We start from the raw sequence: 21,272 nt of genomic DNA, 5'->3' as shown, positions 1-21,272 counted from the left end.
TTTCCTGATTCCGACTTTTTCCTTTGTTTTCTCACCTCGCACCGGCTTCATCTTGTCGGAAAAGTCGTCACACAGATATCACAGACTTGGCCAAGCCCAGCGTTCATCACGATAGTCTTCTTAGTTTCTCAAGTCGGCTCTTCCAAGCGTCGTAAGAGGTAAACTCTAGAAATAACATCGATCAACAGCTCCGATAGCTGCCGTGTTTAACTGGCGATGAACCTCCCGTTTCCAGACGAACTCAGGGCTTGCACTCCCTATCACGGAGTCGCAGAAGAGCAGAATGCTCAGAGTGTTGGATCGTTCTCTCAATAAAAATGCGAACAGGGTCTGCCCCGTCGTCCTTCCCTTCGCGTTCGTTCCACTTTGCCCTATCTCCTCAGCTGACTCTCTTGCTCTTGATCTTCCGTGTTTCCTCGGTGCCTTCCGCGCTTTAACACCCGCGAAGCGCCGTCCAGGGTCACAGCCACTGAAAGCCACGATTGGAACACAGAGGCAGGTTTCTTCGCACTGGGGAATATGCAGTTTATCGAAGCCTAGGAATGCCATTCTATGATGTGCGAGAGAAAGTGTAGCTTCAGTTGTTGCCCCGATTGAATCTACGCTTACACGAGGTCAGGGCCAGGTATATTGAATACTCGATATGCAAAGCAGCCGCTTTCCCTCGATGTTAGGGCAAACTGTGTTGTTACCGAAATCACGCTAGCAGCTAAACATGCACTGCCCGTAAGAACTACACCAGGTGTACTCTTTGTCCATCTTTGCAGCTCCATGTGAAGTGATCTCGCGTTTTGTCCACCCGCGCATGCTGCTGGACTTTTCGAGTGTTTTCCACGCGAGATAAGACACACACACGTTCGACCGCACTCTGCAAACGTTCCGACCTTTTCGACCTCTGACCTCTCTCTCCTTTCCGTTCACTTCTTTTCTCTGTTCTCGGGGATTTTTCGCGAATTTCCCGTGGCAAACTCCACACGCATGCGTATTTGCATCTGTGGTTCATCCACTTCTCCCTCGTTGAGTTCCGTTAGGACTCCGTCGGAGACTGTCCCCATCCGTCCAAAATCATGACCCTTTTCACTTCTCACAAGCCTCTCAAGCAAATGCCTTTAAGAGTTCAGCAATTTTTGCAGAAGAGTCTCTCGCTCTCCACGGTCCGTGTGCGTCCATCCGTTTTCTCCATTTTCCTCCTCGGACGACTCTAAGATTTCACACGCCTGCATACCCCATCACTCCCTACACCGCACGCAGTCACCACAAGCTCCGCAGCCTCGTCTTCTTCTTCCGCTCGGCTTCCGCCTTCTTGTTCCTTTTCCCCAGAAAGCTCGCTAGCGTCTCCAGACTCCCCTGACTGGTCTCTCCCCCGCATCTTCTTGCCGCCTTCTTCTCGGCCGCCAGCGTGGCGAAGCAGAGTCTCCACTGAGTCCTCTTCAAAGTCTTCAACGGTCGTGAAAAGAGGTTCCACGGACCCGGCTGCGTCTTCGTCAGCTCGATCCGGCATTCGTTCTCTTTTCTCGCCTCGCTCTCGCGCTTCGTTGGAACTTCCCTCGGCAGGAATCCGGTTCCGCCTTACTGCAGCCTTTTGTGGGCGGTTCTCGGCAGCCGAGATCGCAAGCAGCGGCGTCAGAGACTGCAGAAGCAGAAAAAACGCTTGCGGGAAGGCGTCCATCCAGCAACTAAACAGGTGCGATGCCAACGCGAAGGCGGTCCGTGGACGCCGCGCAAGAAGACCGCATGAAAGACGCCCAGAACGTTAGCGGAAACGGAACTCTAAACCAGAGCGCTGTCACAACTAGAGTCAGCTTCACTCTTCTAGGCACTGTGCTTTTTCGTTTATTCGATTCGTAGCACGCACCTTTGAGTCATGGATGATTCACACAAAGACAAAATCTACTTTCACCTTCTTCAGGATGTGGTTTTTGTCTACAGAAAACAGTGCAGGACTCGAGAGAGACGTGTACACGCAGAAAACGAGTATCACGGAGAATCTTTCTTTCCATGTCCCGGACACAACAAATCAAAAGGACCTTCACATGGAGCGACAGAGGCAGCAAAAACAAGAAGCGGCGGCCTCAGCTAAGTCAAGCAGTCCTCTGTTTACATTTTGCAACGTTACATGGAAGAGCACACTGTTTCATTCGACGACCTACAGCTGTTCGCCGTGGTACGACTCTAACTAGATAAACATATAGACACCAGAGTACGTAGGACCGAGAATGGACTCCAATTATGAATATAATTCAAATTGAATAAACAAAGACATTATACGACCTAGGGTCGTGAATAGAGTCTAGTTGTGAGATGCGCAGACAACCGCTTCTCTATGACCACGGACAGAGAACGTAAAGAAAGAAGACTGACACACCAAGCAGAGGCTTCCACACGCAGCGAGAGAGAGGTCGAAGGGGGGAGGGAGGAAAGAAGACACGGTAGGCGCAGGAGAATTCAGAAGCGAGACGAAGCAAGGAGATGTTCTCAGACGAGGGATAGAGTGGAGTCGTCGACGAGAAAGAGGAACGAAGAGGAAAGAACAAACAAACAGGAACGAAAGAGGGCGACAGAGAGAAAGAATTCGATGAGGGCACTTACAAGTCAACGCAACTCAAGGGGGAATGAAGTACTCTTTTAGAGAGACGAGACGTCGACGACGCAGCAGCCAGCGTGGTGCATGCGTGCAGAACTCATTTGTGTGCTTCTTACCTTGAGGAGGTTTTGGAAAAGGTGAGGGAACTCCATTTCTTGTTCACTCAAAAGCATCTTCATGCGGTGTCGCTGAATGGGAGCGAGAAGTCGCAAACATACGGGAGAGCGGGAAGCCAGAGGTCGTCCGTTTTGGAAAAGAAACAGGAGAGAGACGCCACAAAGAAGGGCATGCACAGGCCTCGCTCCCCTGTGCGACTCCAAGAAACACCGTACGGTGAAGGCTGGAGACGCGTGCACGCAGACACACACTTCGAGGACCTCCGAGGCGTCGAAAGAGAACAGAGACGACCAAACAAAGACAGCAGTTCACACGGATTTTTGATGTCCGCCCGCAGAGCGGCCGCACCAGTTCGACTGAGGGAGAGAGTACACTGTTGCGCGGTTACTCCGGACATGACCAACTAGGAGAGAGAGAGAAAAGCCTTACTTCCTTCGGCGCGGCGAAGCACGCAGGGCAGTTATCTGCAATGACAGGCAGGCGATGCCTTGCAGCGAATTCTGCTGTTTCTTTCTCGCGCGTTGTGATGAGAGGACGACAAATGCGAAGATCTCCATCTGCGTTGACGTAATGGCCCTGAAAACGAACCGATGTAGGAAGAAACAACGAGGATGGAAAGGCACTTCCACCATGTTCTCCTCCGCTCTTTTCTCTCTCTTCTTGTTCTCCGATCCACCCTCACTCTTGTCTTCCCTGTCGCGTTCTCGCTCTGCCCTCTCTTTCAGGCACCTGACAGGCTTGGTGAGGGAGGAAGACCAGAGCATGCACTCGTCGATCGCTCGCCGAGGACTCTGAGACGCCTTTAGAGAGGAACGAACGGGCAAAAGAGTTGAGTCCTTCAAACAGCGACGAGGCGAGGGTTTTGAGGTGGATGCCGAGAGAAAGACTAGCGAGGTTCCAGTCACGTCGAAAACGCACTGATCTCCAACTGGACATCCAGCGTTCGCGCTAAAGTCTCTGAGTCAGGCTCGTTGCTCAGCTACGTTTGGAGCGAAGCTCCAGCCGGGGGAGTTCTCAACTTCAACTGAGCAACTGAGGAGGCAGCAAAAGTCGCCACAGACATTACGAGGGAGCAGAGAAAGGCTAGCAAACAGATCCGGTGGAGAGCAACCGCGAAGGGGATCGTGCAGTGACAAGCCGCGTCGAAAAGATCACGAGCAAGATGGAGAAGATATGCGTTGAGAAAGAAGCGTTTATCGTCACGGTGCGAATTTACTTTCAACAGAAAGCGTTCAATTCCTGTGTCTCGACTCCTTCCAAACCGACGCGAACTCACCTTCATGGTGTTCAACACTCCATTGTGAAAGGCGCTCATGAGGAACGATTCGCATGCATCGTCGAGATGTTGCCCGAGAACAAGGACATTGTATCCGTGCTGAGACACAAGGACAACGCTTCTGTCGAATGAACTCCACGAGCCCCGTCAGGTCGAAGACACGGAGTCGACTCTCGCCTCTTGACAGTTGCTTCAGAGGCTTGAGACTCCAAACTGTTGACGTTTTTTCACTGGACTTTGAATACATCAGAAACGCTTGAGAGAAACTCTGCTTCTCGCACGAAGGAACTCGAGCCTTCCTTCGCAGAAAAAAGACATGCCGCAGACGCACCTCTCTCAAATAGATTCGAATGCAGACGCTCGACTTGACTCGTGCGAAACAGCACTCGCATAGCCACTACATCGACTGCGCACTGACGACCGATCTTTTCTCGCTTTTTTCTTCGTTGGAAGAAAAACAGGCATCCACCCACAAAGCCTCGCGTGTATTTCTTTCTTCTGTTCGTACTACCGGCGAGCGTCCCTGCAAGCGTTCAAGTCCTCCGTAGGCACATCGAACAGAGTTCTGAAGTAACTGCGTTTGTCTCGCGACAAGCCTTGTCTCAGACACATGCAAAGATTGCCTCAATTGAACCGGATCCGTTTCCACGTTCAAAACCTCGAGGCCTCCCCGCGAGCATGCAGCCTTGTTCTGGGAAGGCGCAGCACCTCGCCTCTCGCCGAGGACTCTCAGACACTTGCGAAAAGTGAGGAGCAGTAAAAGAATGAAATTCGGCAACAGTCGTACGCTGTCGCGTGAAGTCTCTCCATCCTTACTTTGCGCATGCAGGAGTAGAGAAGGCCGCGCTTCAGGCGAGAACAGAAGGCACAGATGGACTGTCGCTGCATGCGCTCCTTAGCGAGGGCCATGATTGGCAATCGAAGGTAGTGGTATCGAATGCCTGAACAGCAGAGACGGAGAAAAGAAAGATACAGTCAGGTGCCTCAACTCCACTTTGAAAGGAAGCATTCTGAAGCGGACTTGCTTTTGTGCGGCACTCTGGAGGAAGCCAGAGTCGCAGGTCACTCGATTCGAGTCGTCTTTCTAGCCGGGTCCTCAAATCAGAAACATTTGCAGATGTACAAACGAATTCGAGAAAAACGCCCGCAGAGAAGTTCAGGATACTTGAGGGCCAACGCTTCCGCAAACCAGACGCTTCGAACACGGTCTCGGTAAACCGTGCACCAGATCTGACTGCTCTAGGACTTTGAGTATTTTTGCTGTTTCCTCCAGTTTTTGTTTCGAGATAGTTTCTGTCTTTTTTACTGGGTTTGTTCCTCGGTTCGTTTCCCTCGCCTTGCTTGACCGCTTCCTATATCTCCTGAACGTCTTTCTTGTTCGGACATCCTGTTTCTCATCATGCCCCGTCGTCAAATACCTCCTGCGCCCCCTCTTCCTCTCCCGGTCCTCGGATGCCTCCTTTGCTCTGCCCTCAGCCGCTTCCAACGTGGTTTCCTCTGTCGAGCCTCCGCGTCGGGAGCGCGGCCGTTCTGTCATCGCGCCTACCTAAGTCCTCCATGTACTTGATCAGCGGTTGCGGGCAGAACTCCGGCGTCACCGGGTCGACAGTTGCGGCCGCGAGAGAAAAGTGAATCGGCGCGCGTCGCCTGAGGTCTCGGAGGACATGCAGAAGCGTGAGCGAATCTTTTCCGCCACTGACGCCCACCAAAAGGCGGTCGCCGTCGCGAATCATGTCGAAGCTCCGAATCGCCTCGCCCACAGTCCGCCGCAGCGTCCGCGGAATCTGGAGAATCGGAAGAAAACTCCTCGCCGGAGAAGGAGAAGACGAAGGTGGAGAAGATGAACAAGAAGGCGAAGAAGAAGGTGGAGAAGATGAACAAGAAGGCGAAGAAGGAGAAAAAGAAGAACGGGAGGTTTTGGAACATGCGTTTGCTTCTTGTGTGGAGTCTGCAGTCTTGTGAATGTTTTCGTGCGTTTCTGTTTCAAGAGCAGCACGGCCTCCGCGTTTCGCGTTTGAGTTCGCTTTCTTCCCCGTGTATTCTCGCTTTTCTCGGAGTCTCTCGCTCTTCTCTCTCTCGCGTTCCAGCGCCTCTCGGAGAGCCGCAACCTGCCGCCTGAGGTCATCGACTTGTGCGGCGGCGGCGGAAGTCTCAGGAGTGTCTACAGTCCGTCCGTCCGTCTGCGCGTTCTCCGTTTTCTCCGACACAAGTAGCCAGTCGCCTTCTTCAACTGTGTCGCTCTCCTGTTTCTTTTCTGCATGCGCAACCTCTGCAGCGTCGCCCTGCGCCTCTTGGCCGTCCTCCACTGCCCTCAGCCGCGCCTCGTCTGAATGCGACCAGCACGAGCAGCAGTTCGCGCCGGTGAAGAGACGCAGCTGGAAGCAGGAGTGCTCTGCTCTCTGCAGTGCTGGGATCTTGCCGTCAGAACCTTTCTCGGCTTTGCCATCGGCGTTCGACGTACGCGTCTCGCCAGAGACTCCCGGGAGCCAGCGGATCGCCGAGGCGGAGACTCGGGGCGAGAGGTCCGCGAGTTCGCGGTCGAAAGGCAAGGCCTCGGGAGACAGAGCGTGTGGAGCGTCGAGGATCTGTGAAACCTCGGAAGTGGAGATCTCACGTACGTCAGTCTCGCGGCTCCCGCCCGCTCGAGACCACAGAGAAATGGAATAGGCTGCATCTGCAGGGAGAGCGAACCAGACTAGAGTCGCCGCTGTCTCCGCGGCGGACGCAGCCGGCTTCCAGGCAGGCGACGAAGAGCTGTGGAGAAGTTCTTCGCCCAGAGTCGTCAGCTGTTCTCTGCTCTCTTCGCTGTCTCTGCTGGCTTCTCCAGAGTCTCCTTCGCAACCTCGGGAACCTCCGCTGTCTCGCGAGTCTCCTCTGTCTCCTCTGGGAGGAGCAGGGCCGGGCGGTGCGTGCTGCAGCGGCGCGGTCGCTGCTGAGAATCTCTTTTCTCCGAGTGGGGGGGACATGCTCGAGTTCTGGGGAGGCAAGTGGAGAAGGTGAAAGGAAGGCGCCGCGGAGGCGTGGAAGTGCGAGAGATGAGAAGACAAGACTCGATTCGCAAAATTCAACATCTCCTCAATGGTTTCGTTGCACCGCGCAATGGTCCCTTCAAACACCGTTGAGTTCTTCGTCCGGTCTCCCTTCTCTTCACTGTCGCCTTGAGGAAGAAGCGAGGCTTCAGAAATCCACGTACGCACAGCCTCCTCGCGGCGGCCGGCCCATCCCTTGACTCGCCACTGTCCGGACTCGGGCGTCACCTCGTACCTGAGAGAAGAAAACGAATACGAGAGAAAGGCGGCGAGATACGGATAGGCACAAGAGCGGGGAAGACGGACAGCAACGTTTGGAGAACACACACAGGGAAAGAGAGAACGAGAGAAAGAGAGAGAGGAAGACGGAGGGGAGACACGCAGAGAGAAAAAGAAAAGGTGGGGAAGAGAGCAAAACCGACGGAGGGGACCCCAGAAGACACAGGAAAGAGAGAAGGATGGAGAGACAGACAGAGAGGAAGAGAGACCAAGAGACGGATCGAGCACAGAAGGAAGGGAGAAAGCTCCGCGGAGAGACGGAAACCGAGAGAGAGAGAGGGAGACGGACGATTCTCGAAAACAGCCAGACACAAAAACAGCGAACGGGACGCGTATATGACGTGCAAGGAAGCACGAGGTCCACAGATGTGACGAGACGGGAAGCCCCAGACGCTTTTAAAAACGTTTGCTCGCACAAACGCAAGACGTCACCTTTGGCTGCTACTCTGCCACAGGGAAAGAGAAGAGAGAATCGACGGCTTTGCCGCGAGTCTCCGCTACGAAGTTGTGCGTACCTAGGCATGAGCTTCCAGCCGTTCGAGGCGACCCAGAGAAGCGCTGCAGAGAGCTTGTCCAATTCCTCGGTGCGCATGAGACCGTGTAGACTCACGCGGACGACGCCTGGCCGAAATACGTCCTGGCCGGTCTCCAAGAGCATCGCCTCGATCGTCTCCAGCAACTTGGGGTCTATCGACAGCAGGAAAGAGGTGTACGGCGAGGCGCAGAGACACCCACCGCGGACTTGGATTCCGAACAAGTCGTTCAGCAGCGCCACGACGAAGTTTTGATGTAGATACAGCCCGCCGCCAAAGGCGTAGTTTCGCCGCAGGCAGCGACAGTCGGTCGGTGTGTGAGCGTGAGTCGGTTCAGTGGGGTGATTCGCGTTGCCGTATCGAAACAGCAGCGAGACGATTCCGACACGAGGGTGGAGAGCGCCGACGATCTGAATTCTGAGAAGAGCAAGAAAAAGCGCAGCAGCTGCTGAGCCTGCAGCCTGGACGAATCTCACGAGTTTCCCGGGGGCAACGGACGGGGAAGTTCGTGCGAGATGCGCAGAGGGGCGACACAACATGAACGCTCGTTTTCGTCGACTCGAAGGCCAGGAGCCGAACTACGCGTATTGAAAGCACCAGGGTGCGAGATGAGAAACCCATCACGAATGTGAGAGAGGCTACGTGGACACAGGAGTCGCTGCTCGAGACAGAACGGTGAATGAGTTTGATTTTCGATGCGAGAGTACTCGGAATCTGGAAAAGAAGAAACCACGCAAAACCCCATGGTTTTGCGGATACTGGGCAGTCTGTGCTTCGGTCAAAGTGCACGTTCGAGCCTCTTCTTCTTCTAAATTGAAAACGCGTCCTTTCGTTGACGGACGAACCCTGCGCACTGGGCGCACAGGTGGTGTCCACAGCGTCTATTTGGAAAACGAGCGTTTGCATGCTACGTTTACGATGCCAAATGCGATTTGCAAATCGAAGCGAGGTCAGGACTGTATCTCACCACCACCGTCAGTGGTCTGCGGTAGCTCCACACCAGCTGTGCGAACAGGGCACACCTCTTGCACCGTTTCCACGTGGAAAAAGCGTCCAGTTGTCACCAGCTGCAAACCTTTCAAGAGACTTGGGCCGTCCCTATCGCGTTTTTTTCCGTTCGTTCGTCTCTCCGGCTATCGACAGATCCTTCGTTCACTTGTCTACAGCGCGCCACTGAGCGGCAGCATGTTTCTACCCACGAAAACTGCGACGAACCGAGTCCTGGAAGAAGGTGCAGGGAGTGCACTCACTTGGAAGAAAAGGTAAACACCTGCGAGAGAGGCGTTCGTCTCCCTGCAGGCTCTCTTTCTTCTCGGACAGCCGTACCTGGGGTGCGAACTGAGTCTGTGAAGCAACTTCTGTGTCCAGAGTTCCTCGCGAGTCCTCACGAGGTCCATCGGGAGTTGCTGGAGAACGCGAATCGCGGCCGCTGCTCGCACGATTGCCAGCAGGTTCGGACTCCCGGCTTCTTCCCGGTGCTCGCTCCGGTCGAGTGTGTAAACAGCCGCCTTGTGTCCAGACACCAGGTACACGGAGCCGCCTCCAGGGTGCGCCGGCAGGTCGGAGAGAAGCAGCTGCTTCTTCAACAGAAGCACACCTGTTCGAGCCGCAGGAAGAGAAAGAAAGCGAGGGCAAAGGTGGACGAGGAACGCAGAGACAGACTTGCGCCCACTCCGGAACAAAGGAATGCGCGCCGGCGAGAAGGACACAGAGACGCCGGAATTTAGAAATGCTGAAAACACCGGCAGGACGAAAGGAGGACAGTCTGACACGGCCCAACTGGCCTGCGCTTCTGGCGGGCGCGCCTCGCTGGACAGACGCGTCAAACGCGAAAACAAGCGGGAGCAACCAACGCAGTTCCCCGCATATCCACTTGAGAGAGTGGATGAAGACATGAACGGATCCCGTTCAAGATGCACACGTCGATAGAAGTGCCAACATGTGGAGATGCGTATGGACGTTTACGCGTCCCTGCATCTGCACATCGAGATGGATGTCTCGACTGCGCAACTTAGGTGTGCGTTTATGCAGGCAGAAACAGACGTTCAGATATGATGAATAGAGGTGTACTCAGTCGTCGACGGACAAGTGGAGCTACAGCGCAACGAGAATCCGGACAAGGCGCGCGTCCTCTCACAGGTGCTGAGCTGACATGAGGTCGGGCAAAAACAGTGGGGAGGTTTCCGGGTGCATGCCGTCCCCCGAGAGAACAGCTCTGCAGTCAATTAACGGAGAGGCCGCGCACAAGGAACGCAGGTCACGGTGCAAGCAAAGCCTTCTGCAACGCGACCCACGGCGGCGTTCGAATCCAAACGAAGGCGCCCGCATCTCCTGCCTTGAGGCACTCACCGCAACTTCCAGGTCCGCCAAGGAGTTTGTGCGGCGAGAAGAAGACGACATCTGCGCCAGCGCCTTGCTCGTCGATTTCCACGCAAAGCTTGTGTTCTCTCGTCTGGAGTTCACAGCGGCCTGTCTCGACTCCCTCGCGGCCTCCGGCAACTCGGCCTCCGTCCACCGGAAGTCTCAGCCTCCCGCCTCCGCCGGCCCAGTTGACGTCCGCGCCGATGTGCGAAGCCGCCCCCGCGAAGTCCCAACAAGACACACCGCCAAAGTGGTGAACGATCCGATTCAGTTGAGCCATCGAAAGCTTCGAGCGATCGCTCAAGGAAGAAGCGGAAAAAGGGGAAAAAGCGAAAGAAGGAGAAGAAGCGAAAGAAGGAGAAGAAGAGGAAGAAGGAGAAGAAGACGGGAGAGTGGGGCTGATGAGGCCAGTGACATTGGAGGCGGCGGAGAAGATGCAGACCGGGAGAGAGACGTAGATGTCTTCGTGTCTCCTCTTCCCGTCAATGTCGCTATGGTTCTGTTTGGCTGTCGTCGCGCTCGTTGAGTCGCGTTCTCTGCATGCATCGTTCAACCGTGCGCAGACCTGTTCTTCTTCTCTCAGTTTCTCCAAAACGGAGAGAGGCGCGAGCGTCGCCGTACGCATGTCGAGGTCGAAGAAAGAGAAGAAAAAGTGCATGTCTACCGGAGGCTCCGGTGTCTCCCGAAATGTCCCTGCTGTCTCCGTGGTTTGGCGCCCCTGCGGCCTCTCCGCTGCACCGCGGTACGAATAACGTCCCTCTGCACACTCGGTAGAAATCGTTTGCTCTTTTTCTGGAAAACACCCTGTCACCGAACTGTCGCTCGACGCCTGCAGCGAAGAAGCTGAGGCGAGACCAGACGCAGTGGCTAACTCCTTGAAGGGGAGAAAGGAAGAATGGTGACAGCAGGGATCTACGAAGAAGTGGATGCGCAAGTGGACGCGCGCGCGCCTCTTCTCCCCTCCACGCAGTGCTTCTCCCTCAGGAACCTCCGAAGCAGCAAGAGGACTCCGAGACGAACAGCAAACACCCGCAGGCACATTAGAAGAAGAAGAGGAAGGAGAGGAAGGAGAGGAAGAAGAGGAAGAAGAGGAAGAAGAGGAAGAAGAAGAGGAAACTGGAGAAAGGAACTTGAAATGAGGGTGAACAGGCATGTGTCTGCGTGCATGTGCAGCGGTTTTGAGGCGAGCCCCGCAAGCGCGACAGACAAAGCTTCCCCACCGATCTTCTTCGAAGAGGGCAAAGAAAGTGGAGAGAAAGGAAGAAGAAGGAGAAGAGGAGAAAACCGGTTCCCGAGACCGCGAACGTCCAGTGTCTCCACAGACAGCCGAGGAAGCCCATGCGCAAGCTGCATGCGGCGCAGAGAGCAACAGAATTTGCAGGAACTTGGACACCGCCGCAGACGCTCCGCCTCCACAGAAAATCACCGCGTCTTTGTGGCTGCAGTTGAAATACATCTTCACAATGTGCCGCGCCTGCAACGCGTCAAACACACGGCACGACTTTAGTAGACAGTTTCAAGCGAGAAACGCGCGGCCGACTGCATGTTTGCAAACATGCGTCCTCCCAGGGGGACGCATACAGCACCACCCCACACCTCGCAAAAGCATACAGGCATGCATACACTTCGATGAAGATTGTCAGAAACCGATATACAACGACAGATAGGCATATATGGGAGTCGATACACTTGACGAACATGCATGCATCAGAAATGACTGCTGCTACACTGAGGGATGGATCGGAATCCGAACACTGAGATGGAAGGTGCACAATTCCGAACGGATACACAGAGAGATGTCCGCGTCTGCAGGAACAGAGAACCATCAATGTCGAGAGGCATCCACATCCGGACGTCGGTGTCCGTACATCTCGTAAGTGGGGTCATCGCACGGATGACTCGAGGTTGTACAATGCCTCTGTTTCCAAGCACGGTGCAGTGTCGAGGCGTATGCATATCGCAAAGCGACGAGGCAATCTCTGTTTCGCTCCTTCACTTTCTAAAGGACTTCTTTCGTTGCTTCTTCGCAGTTCGGTTCCAGTCCGTAGCGTAAAGTCTTCCTGGAGTTTTACAGGGTGCTCAAGCCGCCCCTGTATGTCTATCCTTCTTGGTTTTTCACACTCTCTCTCTCTGGATCTGTGGCGACCCGCGCCCGACGCGTCAGTCTCTGCATGCAAGCGGTCGAGAAGTCTCGCTTTGTGAGCTTGAGAGTCGAAGCGAACTTGACACCTGTGCGACGCGAGTGCGCGCATTCGAGACCGCGAACTGCAGCGGAGTTCTTCACTGGAGACCTGCTCCTGCGCATGCACCGGCGCTTACCTCCTCGAGGAGCTGATTGGCTTGCTTCCCCGTTGCACTTTCCTGCGTGTGTGTGTTGCCGTAGAGCGGGAGGACGCGAAGAAGAAGAAACTCCTCCACGCTCTTCAGAGCTCGCCCACTCGCGGCATAGTCTGCGTAGAGCAGAGGCCGGTAGGAAGGTTTCGAGGAGAGCGACGAGGACGACGAGAAGGGAGTCTCCAGTCCATACGCTTCGCCCAGAGTGTCCTCGTAGATCTGGGAGAGGAGACGAACAGACAGGGAAGAGCGAGGAAGGAGAGAAGACGCGGCCAGCGAGGGCGGCAAGGCCTGCCTGTGGAATTGCATCTTGTCGAGTGTCTGTCGACTTTGGCGCAGAAGTTGCTAGGAACTGAAGTGGGGGCGTAAAAAAGTCTATCCTTCGCTAGATTTCGAAAGAGACGCGAGAATCGAGTCACGAAGAGTGCGAGACAGAACAGCGACTGCAAACCTCTAAGACCGGCTGGAACGAACCGAAGCGGAGATCACAAGCGAAAACGAGGGAGAGGGAACTCGACCCCTCACAAAACGCCTGAAAAAAGGCCAGGAGCAGCCGCGTAGAGCAGCATCCGGACGAGCTTCAGGTCTCTCCGAGGAAGAGAGAAGACGGTTTAAAAGAAAACGAGAGACGGCTACGACCTGGCGAGGAAAGGTCGCGGCAGACTGGCAGGGGTCGCGGAGGAAAATCTACGAATTGCCATCGAATTTTGTCAACTTGAACCTGAGATGGAAACTCCGTCGGTAGGTAACGGATCACATAAATGCTGACGGGGACAGGAGACAGACGCATCAGTTGTCCTTTTTCCACTTATCCCTTAGACTCTTCAGTTTCAGTGGCAGACCAGATCCACGTTCGATTGTGTTCTTCATGACCAGCATCTACAGCCGAGCACCAGCTGAGATGCACAGCTGGGATGGATTAAACCTCGTACGGTTTGCGTTCATGCAGAGCTGTGGCGAATCACGAACCAGTCTGCATTCTCAAAATAAAATGTGAGTCACCCGCGACTCGTCAGTCGGCAGAAATCCGAAATGGCAGAGAGAGAAAAAGAAGAACGGCAGGCGGAAAAGCTGCAGTAGGCTCTGGACTCGGCGTCGGTCAGGGAAAAACTGAGGAAACGCGGGTCGCAAGTACAAGGCAGGCAAGAGGAACGAGCGTATCTTATCCGAAAAAAAAAAGATGTTCTTGACCTTTCATGTAAAAAGGGGGGCACGGCAAAAGATAGAGAGTCGTGTGGCGGAAAAAATCTCTTCTTCGTCTGACTTGAAGTCTGAGAGAAAGATGCATGCATGCGACGCTCGTCGCAATCGCGGCTGCCAGTTCCCTACCGCCTCGACCCCGTCCCTTCTTGCTTTATCTCCACCGTCTTTCTGGAAAATTGCCTTTCCTCTGCAGAATCTTTCGCGAGTGCAGTTGTTTTCGTCTAGCTGGTGTTGTCAAGCCTTTGTGGGGGCACCGACCTTGGCACGCATGCATGCAAAAAAAAGCGTGCATGCGCTTTCGATGGCCAACGGCGCGCGGCTCCGCGAAGATCGCCGCCGCGTTCCTGCCGAGTTCCTCTCCTTCTTCCCTCTATATAGCGAGGTGCCAGGCGAGAGCGGCGTCCGTAAGTTCTTTCACCTTCGTTCAACGTCGACTTCCTTCGACACGAGAACAAAAAAGAGAAGTGCGAAAGAATCGAAACAGCGGTACAAGCGGTCCCTCTGCTGGCGCTGTGAACGGCGGGAATGCCCTAAGCGATTTCTCGCTGATTTCATGTTCGCTTTCCCTCTCGTCTTCACTACTGCTCTCGCGCTGACGCTCCAATGAAAGTCTGTGGCGTCGATATGCTCCTCTATTTTCTCTCGTGAAGCCGGAGCCTGGGAAAAAAGGAAAGGCTACTGCTGTTTTGCGTCAAGGCGCCGCCAGAATCCTTTTCGGAGAAAAGTTAAGATGTAAAGCAGGTAGAGTGTTTTACAGAGTCACCGTCCACTTCCAAGCCACAATGCTCCCTCTTTTGAGTTTTCTTCTTTCGCGCTTTTGACAGAGAGGACTCCTCCGGTGTTGCTGCTCGAACTCTCCCTCTTTTACCGTGCAGTTAAAACGGTGACCGCTTCGCGGGGAAGTGCCTCTTCTCGGCCGTGTATGAGTATCCTGTTAAACCTGCGTCTTTCATATTTTCTGCACCGCGAGCTTCCGGTTCACAGACAAGACTCCTGGGCGGATCTAGCCGCTGTTGCTAGCGGTTCAAAAACACACAAAAAAGTTGCAACGCAAACCCTCAGGCAAGCTTCGATCCGCTAAGGTGGTGTGAAGGCTTGGCTGCCGTCGTTGGAAAATAGTTTTCACACAGCTTCCACTGGCACTGACTCACATAATGGTTATGAAGAGCGCAGGAGACCTTGCATGAGGTAAACAAAGACCGACATCTAAGCCAGAAGCCGAACTCGTCGTACATCCTAGAAAAAGGTGGTGTACATATAAAAATAGAAATCCTGTTTCATCACCGGTTATCGAGAGTCCCGCTTCAGTTGGTATCTGATTGATTCTTTTGACAAAACCCCTGCAAGTGGCGACGAGAAATTCCCTCTAAATAAGCTCTCATTTGACGGATGTGAGTTCCGGAAACCTGGAGAGCGTCCTCTGGCGACGTTTCGTCTCGATGTGAACGAAGGAAGCCATCCAGGGAAGGCTGCGTCCGCTCGAATATTCATGTATGTAGGTATACATGTATCTACATTATATATATATATATATATATATAGGTACCAGTGCATGTATCTGTAGGTCTACAGATGTCTTTGCCAATGGATGCAGTGGAGGTCCACCTGTGTATCTGTTTACGGTCCAGACTTCTCGGCAGCGTATCCCGTTAGTGTCACACTCTTCTATGGTGACGAGAGGAGCCGTGTGCGAGCAGCGAATCATCCGTTGGCATACTAAATGCGACACCCCACCCATGCTCTGCGATGCTGTCTAATAGCGCATCCACGGAGTGTATCGCCTTGGAGTTTATCTTTGTGGTCGATCTACGACCTCCTTCGCTGAGTCGTGCCTTTTCGAGTCTTGCGACGTTGAAGTTGTTCCACGTCGATTCTGTTGGGGACGACTCTCACCACTCGGGATTCCCCGGCGAGAGCAACGGCCATCTGCACCCCAGAACTGTGACCTGGACTGCGCGTCAGCAGCTCTTCTCCCGGGTGTTTTTCGGAAGCCTGTCGCCTGCGCTCGTACCGCGCAACAGCGAGCAGAAAGGTCGGCTTGCAGCTCTGACTCAACATGCGGTGGTCCAAACTCTTCCGCAACACAGATCTTTCCACTGTCCGGAAAGTTCCGTCAAACAATCACCTGGGTCACCGAGCATCAACTTCGTTGCGCAGAGAACGCCATGCGTCGGCTGCGGACTCGTCCTCCCAGCGCCCAAGAACTCCCTGGAACGCGCCCAGGTGTGGCGAGAAGCCGAGAAGAGAGAAGCGTCGCGCAGACTGCGAGAACTCTGCAGTGTGGAGCACTTCGAACAAAGCGAAAAAGTTCCACTCGCACAAGCCAAAATCCGCTTCGAACACTCGCACGCGCTCGGTCACTTTCTCGCACAGACGCAGACGAGAAGAACGCCGCATACGCCCCGCAACGGCCGCCCGACCCAAGAGGGAGACAGAGACGCTGGCCTCTGTACACGGCGAGACTGTCAATCGGATCCCTGTGCAGGTGATACTTCTTGTCAGTTGAGAAGCTCTGTCACAGAGGAGCAGACGAAAACCTGTTCTGGAACAAAGCTCTCCCCTCTCCGCCTTCCCTCACAGTCAAAACAACACCCGCGTTCTGTACCCTAAACTCTTTCTCGACGTCGCGCCTTCAGGTATGAATCCGACTCCCAGCAGCCGCGGCAGACGGCACTCTACTGAGCCGTAGCGCGAGAGAGAACGCGAGTTGTGGAGTCAACAGGGTGCCGACAGATCCACAGCGAACGGGACCTACACGCGGAGACAGACACCGACAGACTGTCCAGTGCAGTTGCATGCGATCTGCAGTTCTCCTGGCAACACAGGAACCAGCATTTTCCTCTAGCCCACAACCCCGACCATCTGCTCTCACACACGTACGTATATATACATATATATATATATATATATATAGGCATAAATATGTAGACGCATACGCATATACAAATATATATCTATGCATTTTCAAAGAAATATATAGACATTTATATATACAAATATGCATTTACATGCATCGAGTTTTTCCACCTTCAAAACCATCGACTCTAGCGCTCCCAGAGATGAGAGAATCAGATATATATATATATATATATATATGTATATGTATATATATATGTATATATGTGAATATGTTTATTTGCTGGGTCTGGTTGTAGGTAGTGGCACACGGTGAGACGGACGGCGTATGTGAGGAGTGAGCGGCTCTTCGATGCTTTCGCGTTTGTGTAGAGAGGAAGAGTTGCACAGAGATCACGGAGATGGAGAGGCTGTGACAGCTGGAAAACGAGAAGGAAACGCGACGAAGAGGCTGGCACACTCAGCAGAGAACAGCCTGAAATGCCTTTTTTCTTTTTCCTGTGTGTATCCGTCACTAGTGTGAACAGCAGAAAAGCCGGGGATCCAAGTCAATCAACTCACGAGTAGTCGAAGAAAAGGTGCAGCTGCAGGAGTGACATGTTCAACCGCTGGAGGTAACTGAGGAGAAACGGAGCCAAAGAAGAATTCTCGCTCTTTGCTCGCACCTCAACACAGAAGAAACCAAGCGACAGCTCTACAGAAGCATCCACACACGCATACACAACTCTTCGCATAAATCGATTTACAACTGTGGTGACATGTGCGTAGGTCTTGATAAAAAAAACGGTGTGACTTGAATGGGGAACTGCAGTCGGTGGGGGGGAAGGGGGGCGAAGGGGGATGAAGAGCGAGAATGGGGAGGTGCGACCACCGGGCAGGCAACTGCGGAGACGTTGAAGGCAAGCGTTTGTACCGCTTTCTTCTCACATGCGGCGTTCGTGGATTTTCTCGTAGCACGCGCGCTGCCGTAGGAGCAAGAGAATGCATGCAACGCCGAGAAGGACGGGGAAGACCTCGCAGACGGCCGCAACGAGGTCCAGCTGAAGAAGGAGACAAAACGTTCGTTGAACGCTCGAGTATTGGTTCTTCTGACAGTCTTGTCGTCTCACCGCTGGCATTCCATACAACACCCTCGACAGAAGCCGTCGGAAGATGTCCGTTTCTCTTTCTCACACTGCTTCCAATGCATTCTGTCAAGCGAAGCAAGGTGTGAGAGCTCTCAGAATCTGAAGAAAACTCACATCTCGCAGGTAGGAGACGGTGCGCAACGCCGGACTCCAAGCAAAGTAGAGAGCGGAGGACAGGGCGACGAAGACGACGACTGCATACAGAGCGGCCGCAAAGGAAAACGCCCAGTCGAAAGGCAAATCCCGATGAGCCTGGATCCTCCGCAGAGGGAAAGAGCAAAGTGGCGAGAGCGTGGAGTGCTGCTGCGGCCTCCGGTTCTCTCAGGACCTAGACCGTTTCGTTCTTTTAAGAAGAACGCCGGCTTCTCAGAGAGAAGAAGCGACCCAAAACTGCGGGGCTCGAAATAGACACGAGGACTCAACCTACGAAGAACTGGCGAGAGACAGAAGGCGGTCGCAAAGACGAAAGAGAAGGCAGAGACTGGACAGACACGAGCCGATGAAGACAAAAGCAAAAGTCAGGAAGAACGAAAAAAGCGAGAGAAGGAGGACAGAGAATCCCAAAGATCAAAACAGGAAAAGAGAGCGAAGAGCACAGATCACACACGAGAGTAGACAAGAATGGCGAACAGTAAAGAGTCATCGAAATTCAAAGGACAGGGACAGCGCCGCCTGCGCGTCTGAGTTGTCACCCGCCCTTCACAGCGCGGAAGAGAGGCCCGACAGATATCCCACGGAAGCTCGTGGTTGGTCCGTCTCCTCTGTTTCTTCCTCTCCTCAGCGGGAATGGAAAAACGCGCCGAAACTCCTCTTTCAGAGCGACGGGGAAAAAGACGCGCATGCCGATCGCAAGAAAAATCAAGTTCAATCTTCCACAAGACGCAGAAAACCTCACGTGTCTCGCCTCACCTCGAAAGTGTCTCTGCTCTCGTTCCAAGCTGAAAAGTGTATGACGGATCGACGTCTCCAACCGGCGCAAATCTAAAAAAACTCAGCCAGTCAACTCACAAAAGGCCTGCGCGTCTGGAGAAATCCGCACATATACATATACACGTTTACGTATATATCTTAAAGTAGATACAGCTATTAACACACTAAGTACATACACGTCCGCCGAACCTTAGACACACATAGATGTATATAGAGAGATAGAACGTACGCATATCTATAGAGTGCATGTCTGGGAACTTGCAAGAGAACATTTGAATGTGAGAGTTCATGCTCGTGAGAGTATAGGCATCTGTGAAAGAGCGTATGCTATAGTGGCGACATTGGCCGCACTTGTCTGAATTCTGAAACTGAGGAAACAAAAAACCGATGTGACATTCAGAGTAGAAATAGCGGAACTCGAAGCCTCACGCGAGCCATGTGCCGTACGCAAACGATATCTCTTGAAACACTGTGCGCAGCGAGCACAGAGAGAGAGACAGGAAACAACAGTCAACCGAGACAGGTATAAACATATACACCAGCACACACCTCTGGACACAGACCTACGTTCACAAGGATGGATTTACATATATATATATATATATATATATATATATATATATCGCACTCCCGTGGAGATACAGAAACGCAGACCAACATTCATACACTATTGCATATAAGTATATATATATATATATGTACTATTGGATGTGGGGAAAGAGTGTTTCATGGCAATGGATTCCCTGGGGTTCTTGTGCACGCACCCCGCATCTGGTTAGACGGCAAGGCGGCCTCGCCGAGAGGAAACAACTCGGCGGACATGCTGAGAAGTCTGTAAAAAATTTTCTGTTTTCCGAGCTTGTCCTCTCAGAGAAGGAAGTCGAGTGTCGCCGTCCGCTCTTCTGCCCCCGCATCTCGCGCCCTCCCCGGGAACGAGTCAAACCGGATGCACTGCGGCGGTCGCTCTCGAATACGCATGGATGCTCTATACACGTATATGCTTGTACATATATACAACACACATATATCCTATAGAGACGTCTTACATATATGTAAATAAGTATATATATATATACATATATGTATCGTACGACATATATGTATACAGAGCACGAACAAATATAATATACAACTACCACATAGGCTCGTGTGCGTTTGGAGGGACTGGGCACCCGGACGCCATGGCAACTGGGTCCACCACAGGGCAGAAATGTCCAACGGAACCGTTTTGGAGTTCGACCTGAGCCAGGAGGAGGCGACTTCTGTCGCGCTCTGAGGGATGGCGGCAAAAAGAGATGAAGCGTCGGATGCCGTGGGCTGTCTGAGGAAGCAGATGCTGTGACAAGGTGTCGAGTTCTTTGGAAAAGAATTCCTCTTCCCTATTACGCCGCTGCATCCCGAGCGGTCCTCGTCCGACAGAAAAGAAGACGGTGGTCGTTTTGCAGAGGGGCTTCGCTTCGACAGACCGAAGGTACTTTTACCGAGAAAACGAATTCAAAGGGGAGTTCGAAAGGAACACACTGCGGGGCTGCAGTGCTTCGCTTTCGGTCTAGACTGCGAGAAAAGAGAGTGAAAATGCGCCTGCTACAGAGGACCCTGAGATCCGGAAACCCCGGGGAAAAAGAGAGGAAAAAAATCCAGTGCACAGAGTCCCGGACAGCGACATGCAGATTTGGAGAAAGAAACAAGGTGCTGAGAAGAGAGACTTGTCCAGGCCAGAGAAAGAACAGCAAAGACTCAAACCGCCAGCGAGTCCCCCCTAACGAAAATCTTTCAGGTGGAAGGGATTTGGAGAAAATCCCTCTTGTTCCGACGTCGGGATCGACGCCGGGGGTCGGTCGCAAGCATTGTTTCGCAAGACAGGCTTTCAGAATTGCTTCAAACACGATCGACGCGCTTCTCCGAGTTCCTCGCCTCCGTCCCTCGAACGATCTCCACAGTTCCCTCTGCCACCTGCCAGCGGCGTTCTACATCGAGTTCGCAACGCGGCAGCAGGGAGGGGATGCATTCTTCTCTGGACATCGAGCATCTCAGAGGAAAAAATGCGGTTAGAGAGACGAAGGAAGAACGACGACTGCCGAAATCCCCAAAAAGGCGAAGTCGACAGATGCGCGAAGCGTTACATCCACGAGAGAGACTGAGAAACACGCAGGCGGTCTTGGAGGTGAGAAAAATGGAACTTCAGACCCGTGGTCAGAGGAATGAATGACGAGTAGAAAGCGCTTCTTGTGAGCAGCGTAGGGCGGTCTTCGTCACAATCGCTGTACTGGAAACAGCCTCGCCACCCTCGGAGCCCGCCTCTCTGTGCGAGAGGTCTGTGGCAAAAAAAGCGGCACACCTGCAGCAGAAAAACGGAAAAGACCGTCAGTTTCTAAAGAGCGTTTCACGAGTTTTCCACGGTTGAATCGATGCATGCGACACAGACAAACCGCTTTCGAGCGTACCGCGACGCGGCGGCCGCCTTTGCACACATGGAGGCAGCTACCTGGGCGGTGAAAAGTCGGATTTTGTTGAAGTTTTCGTTGGATACGAGACAGAAAGAAAAACTAGGAGAGCTGGATAGCAGCTCTCCTAGTATCTGGGAAAACAAAGGAATCGGATCCAATGGCGCATAGCCACGCACGCCTGACGAACAGCACAAAG

At 53.3% G+C, this 21,272-nt stretch overlaps 2 protein-coding genes across 2 annotated transcripts; both read right to left on the bottom strand.

Annotated features, from left to right (window-relative positions):
* Nucleotides 1-41: 41 nt before the first annotated feature.
* Nucleotides 42-13,710, bottom strand: TGME49_294380 (PP-loop domain-containing protein). The gene is made up of 10 exons (XM_018782225.1): nucleotides 12,499-13,710; nucleotides 10,168-11,653; nucleotides 9,145-9,415; nucleotides 7,801-8,235; nucleotides 5,524-7,241; nucleotides 4,794-4,918; nucleotides 3,978-4,076; nucleotides 3,131-3,277; nucleotides 2,701-2,772; nucleotides 42-1,630 (listed from the first exon to the last, which is right to left on the bottom strand). Exons 1-10 carry the CDS (start codon nucleotides 12,820-12,822, stop codon nucleotides 1,202-1,204), a joined length of 5,106 nt encoding a protein of 1,701 aa, XP_018638591.1. The 5' UTR covers nucleotides 12,823-13,710; the 3' UTR covers nucleotides 42-1,201.
* On the bottom strand, nucleotides 13,533-20,972 carry TGME49_294370 (hypothetical protein). Its single transcript, XM_018782224.1, has 6 exons — nucleotides 19,394-20,972; nucleotides 18,609-18,680; nucleotides 17,814-17,893; nucleotides 17,500-17,612; nucleotides 17,134-17,190; nucleotides 13,533-16,467 (listed from the first exon to the last, which is right to left on the bottom strand). The coding sequence occupies exons 1-6, from the start codon at nucleotides 19,449-19,451 to the stop codon at nucleotides 16,392-16,394; spliced, it is 456 nt and encodes a 151-aa protein (XP_018638592.1). The 5' UTR covers nucleotides 19,452-20,972; the 3' UTR covers nucleotides 13,533-16,391.
* Between the last annotated feature and the right edge of the window lie 300 nt (nucleotides 20,973-21,272).

Source organism: Toxoplasma gondii, chromosome Ia (assembly GCF_000006565.2).
Source record: "Toxoplasma gondii ME49 chromosome Ia, whole genome shotgun sequence".
Taxonomy (NCBI): domain Eukaryota; phylum Apicomplexa; class Conoidasida; order Eucoccidiorida; family Sarcocystidae; genus Toxoplasma; species Toxoplasma gondii.
The sequence above is the reverse complement of the archived record's forward strand: the minus strand, read 5'-3'. Positions and strand labels throughout refer to the sequence as shown.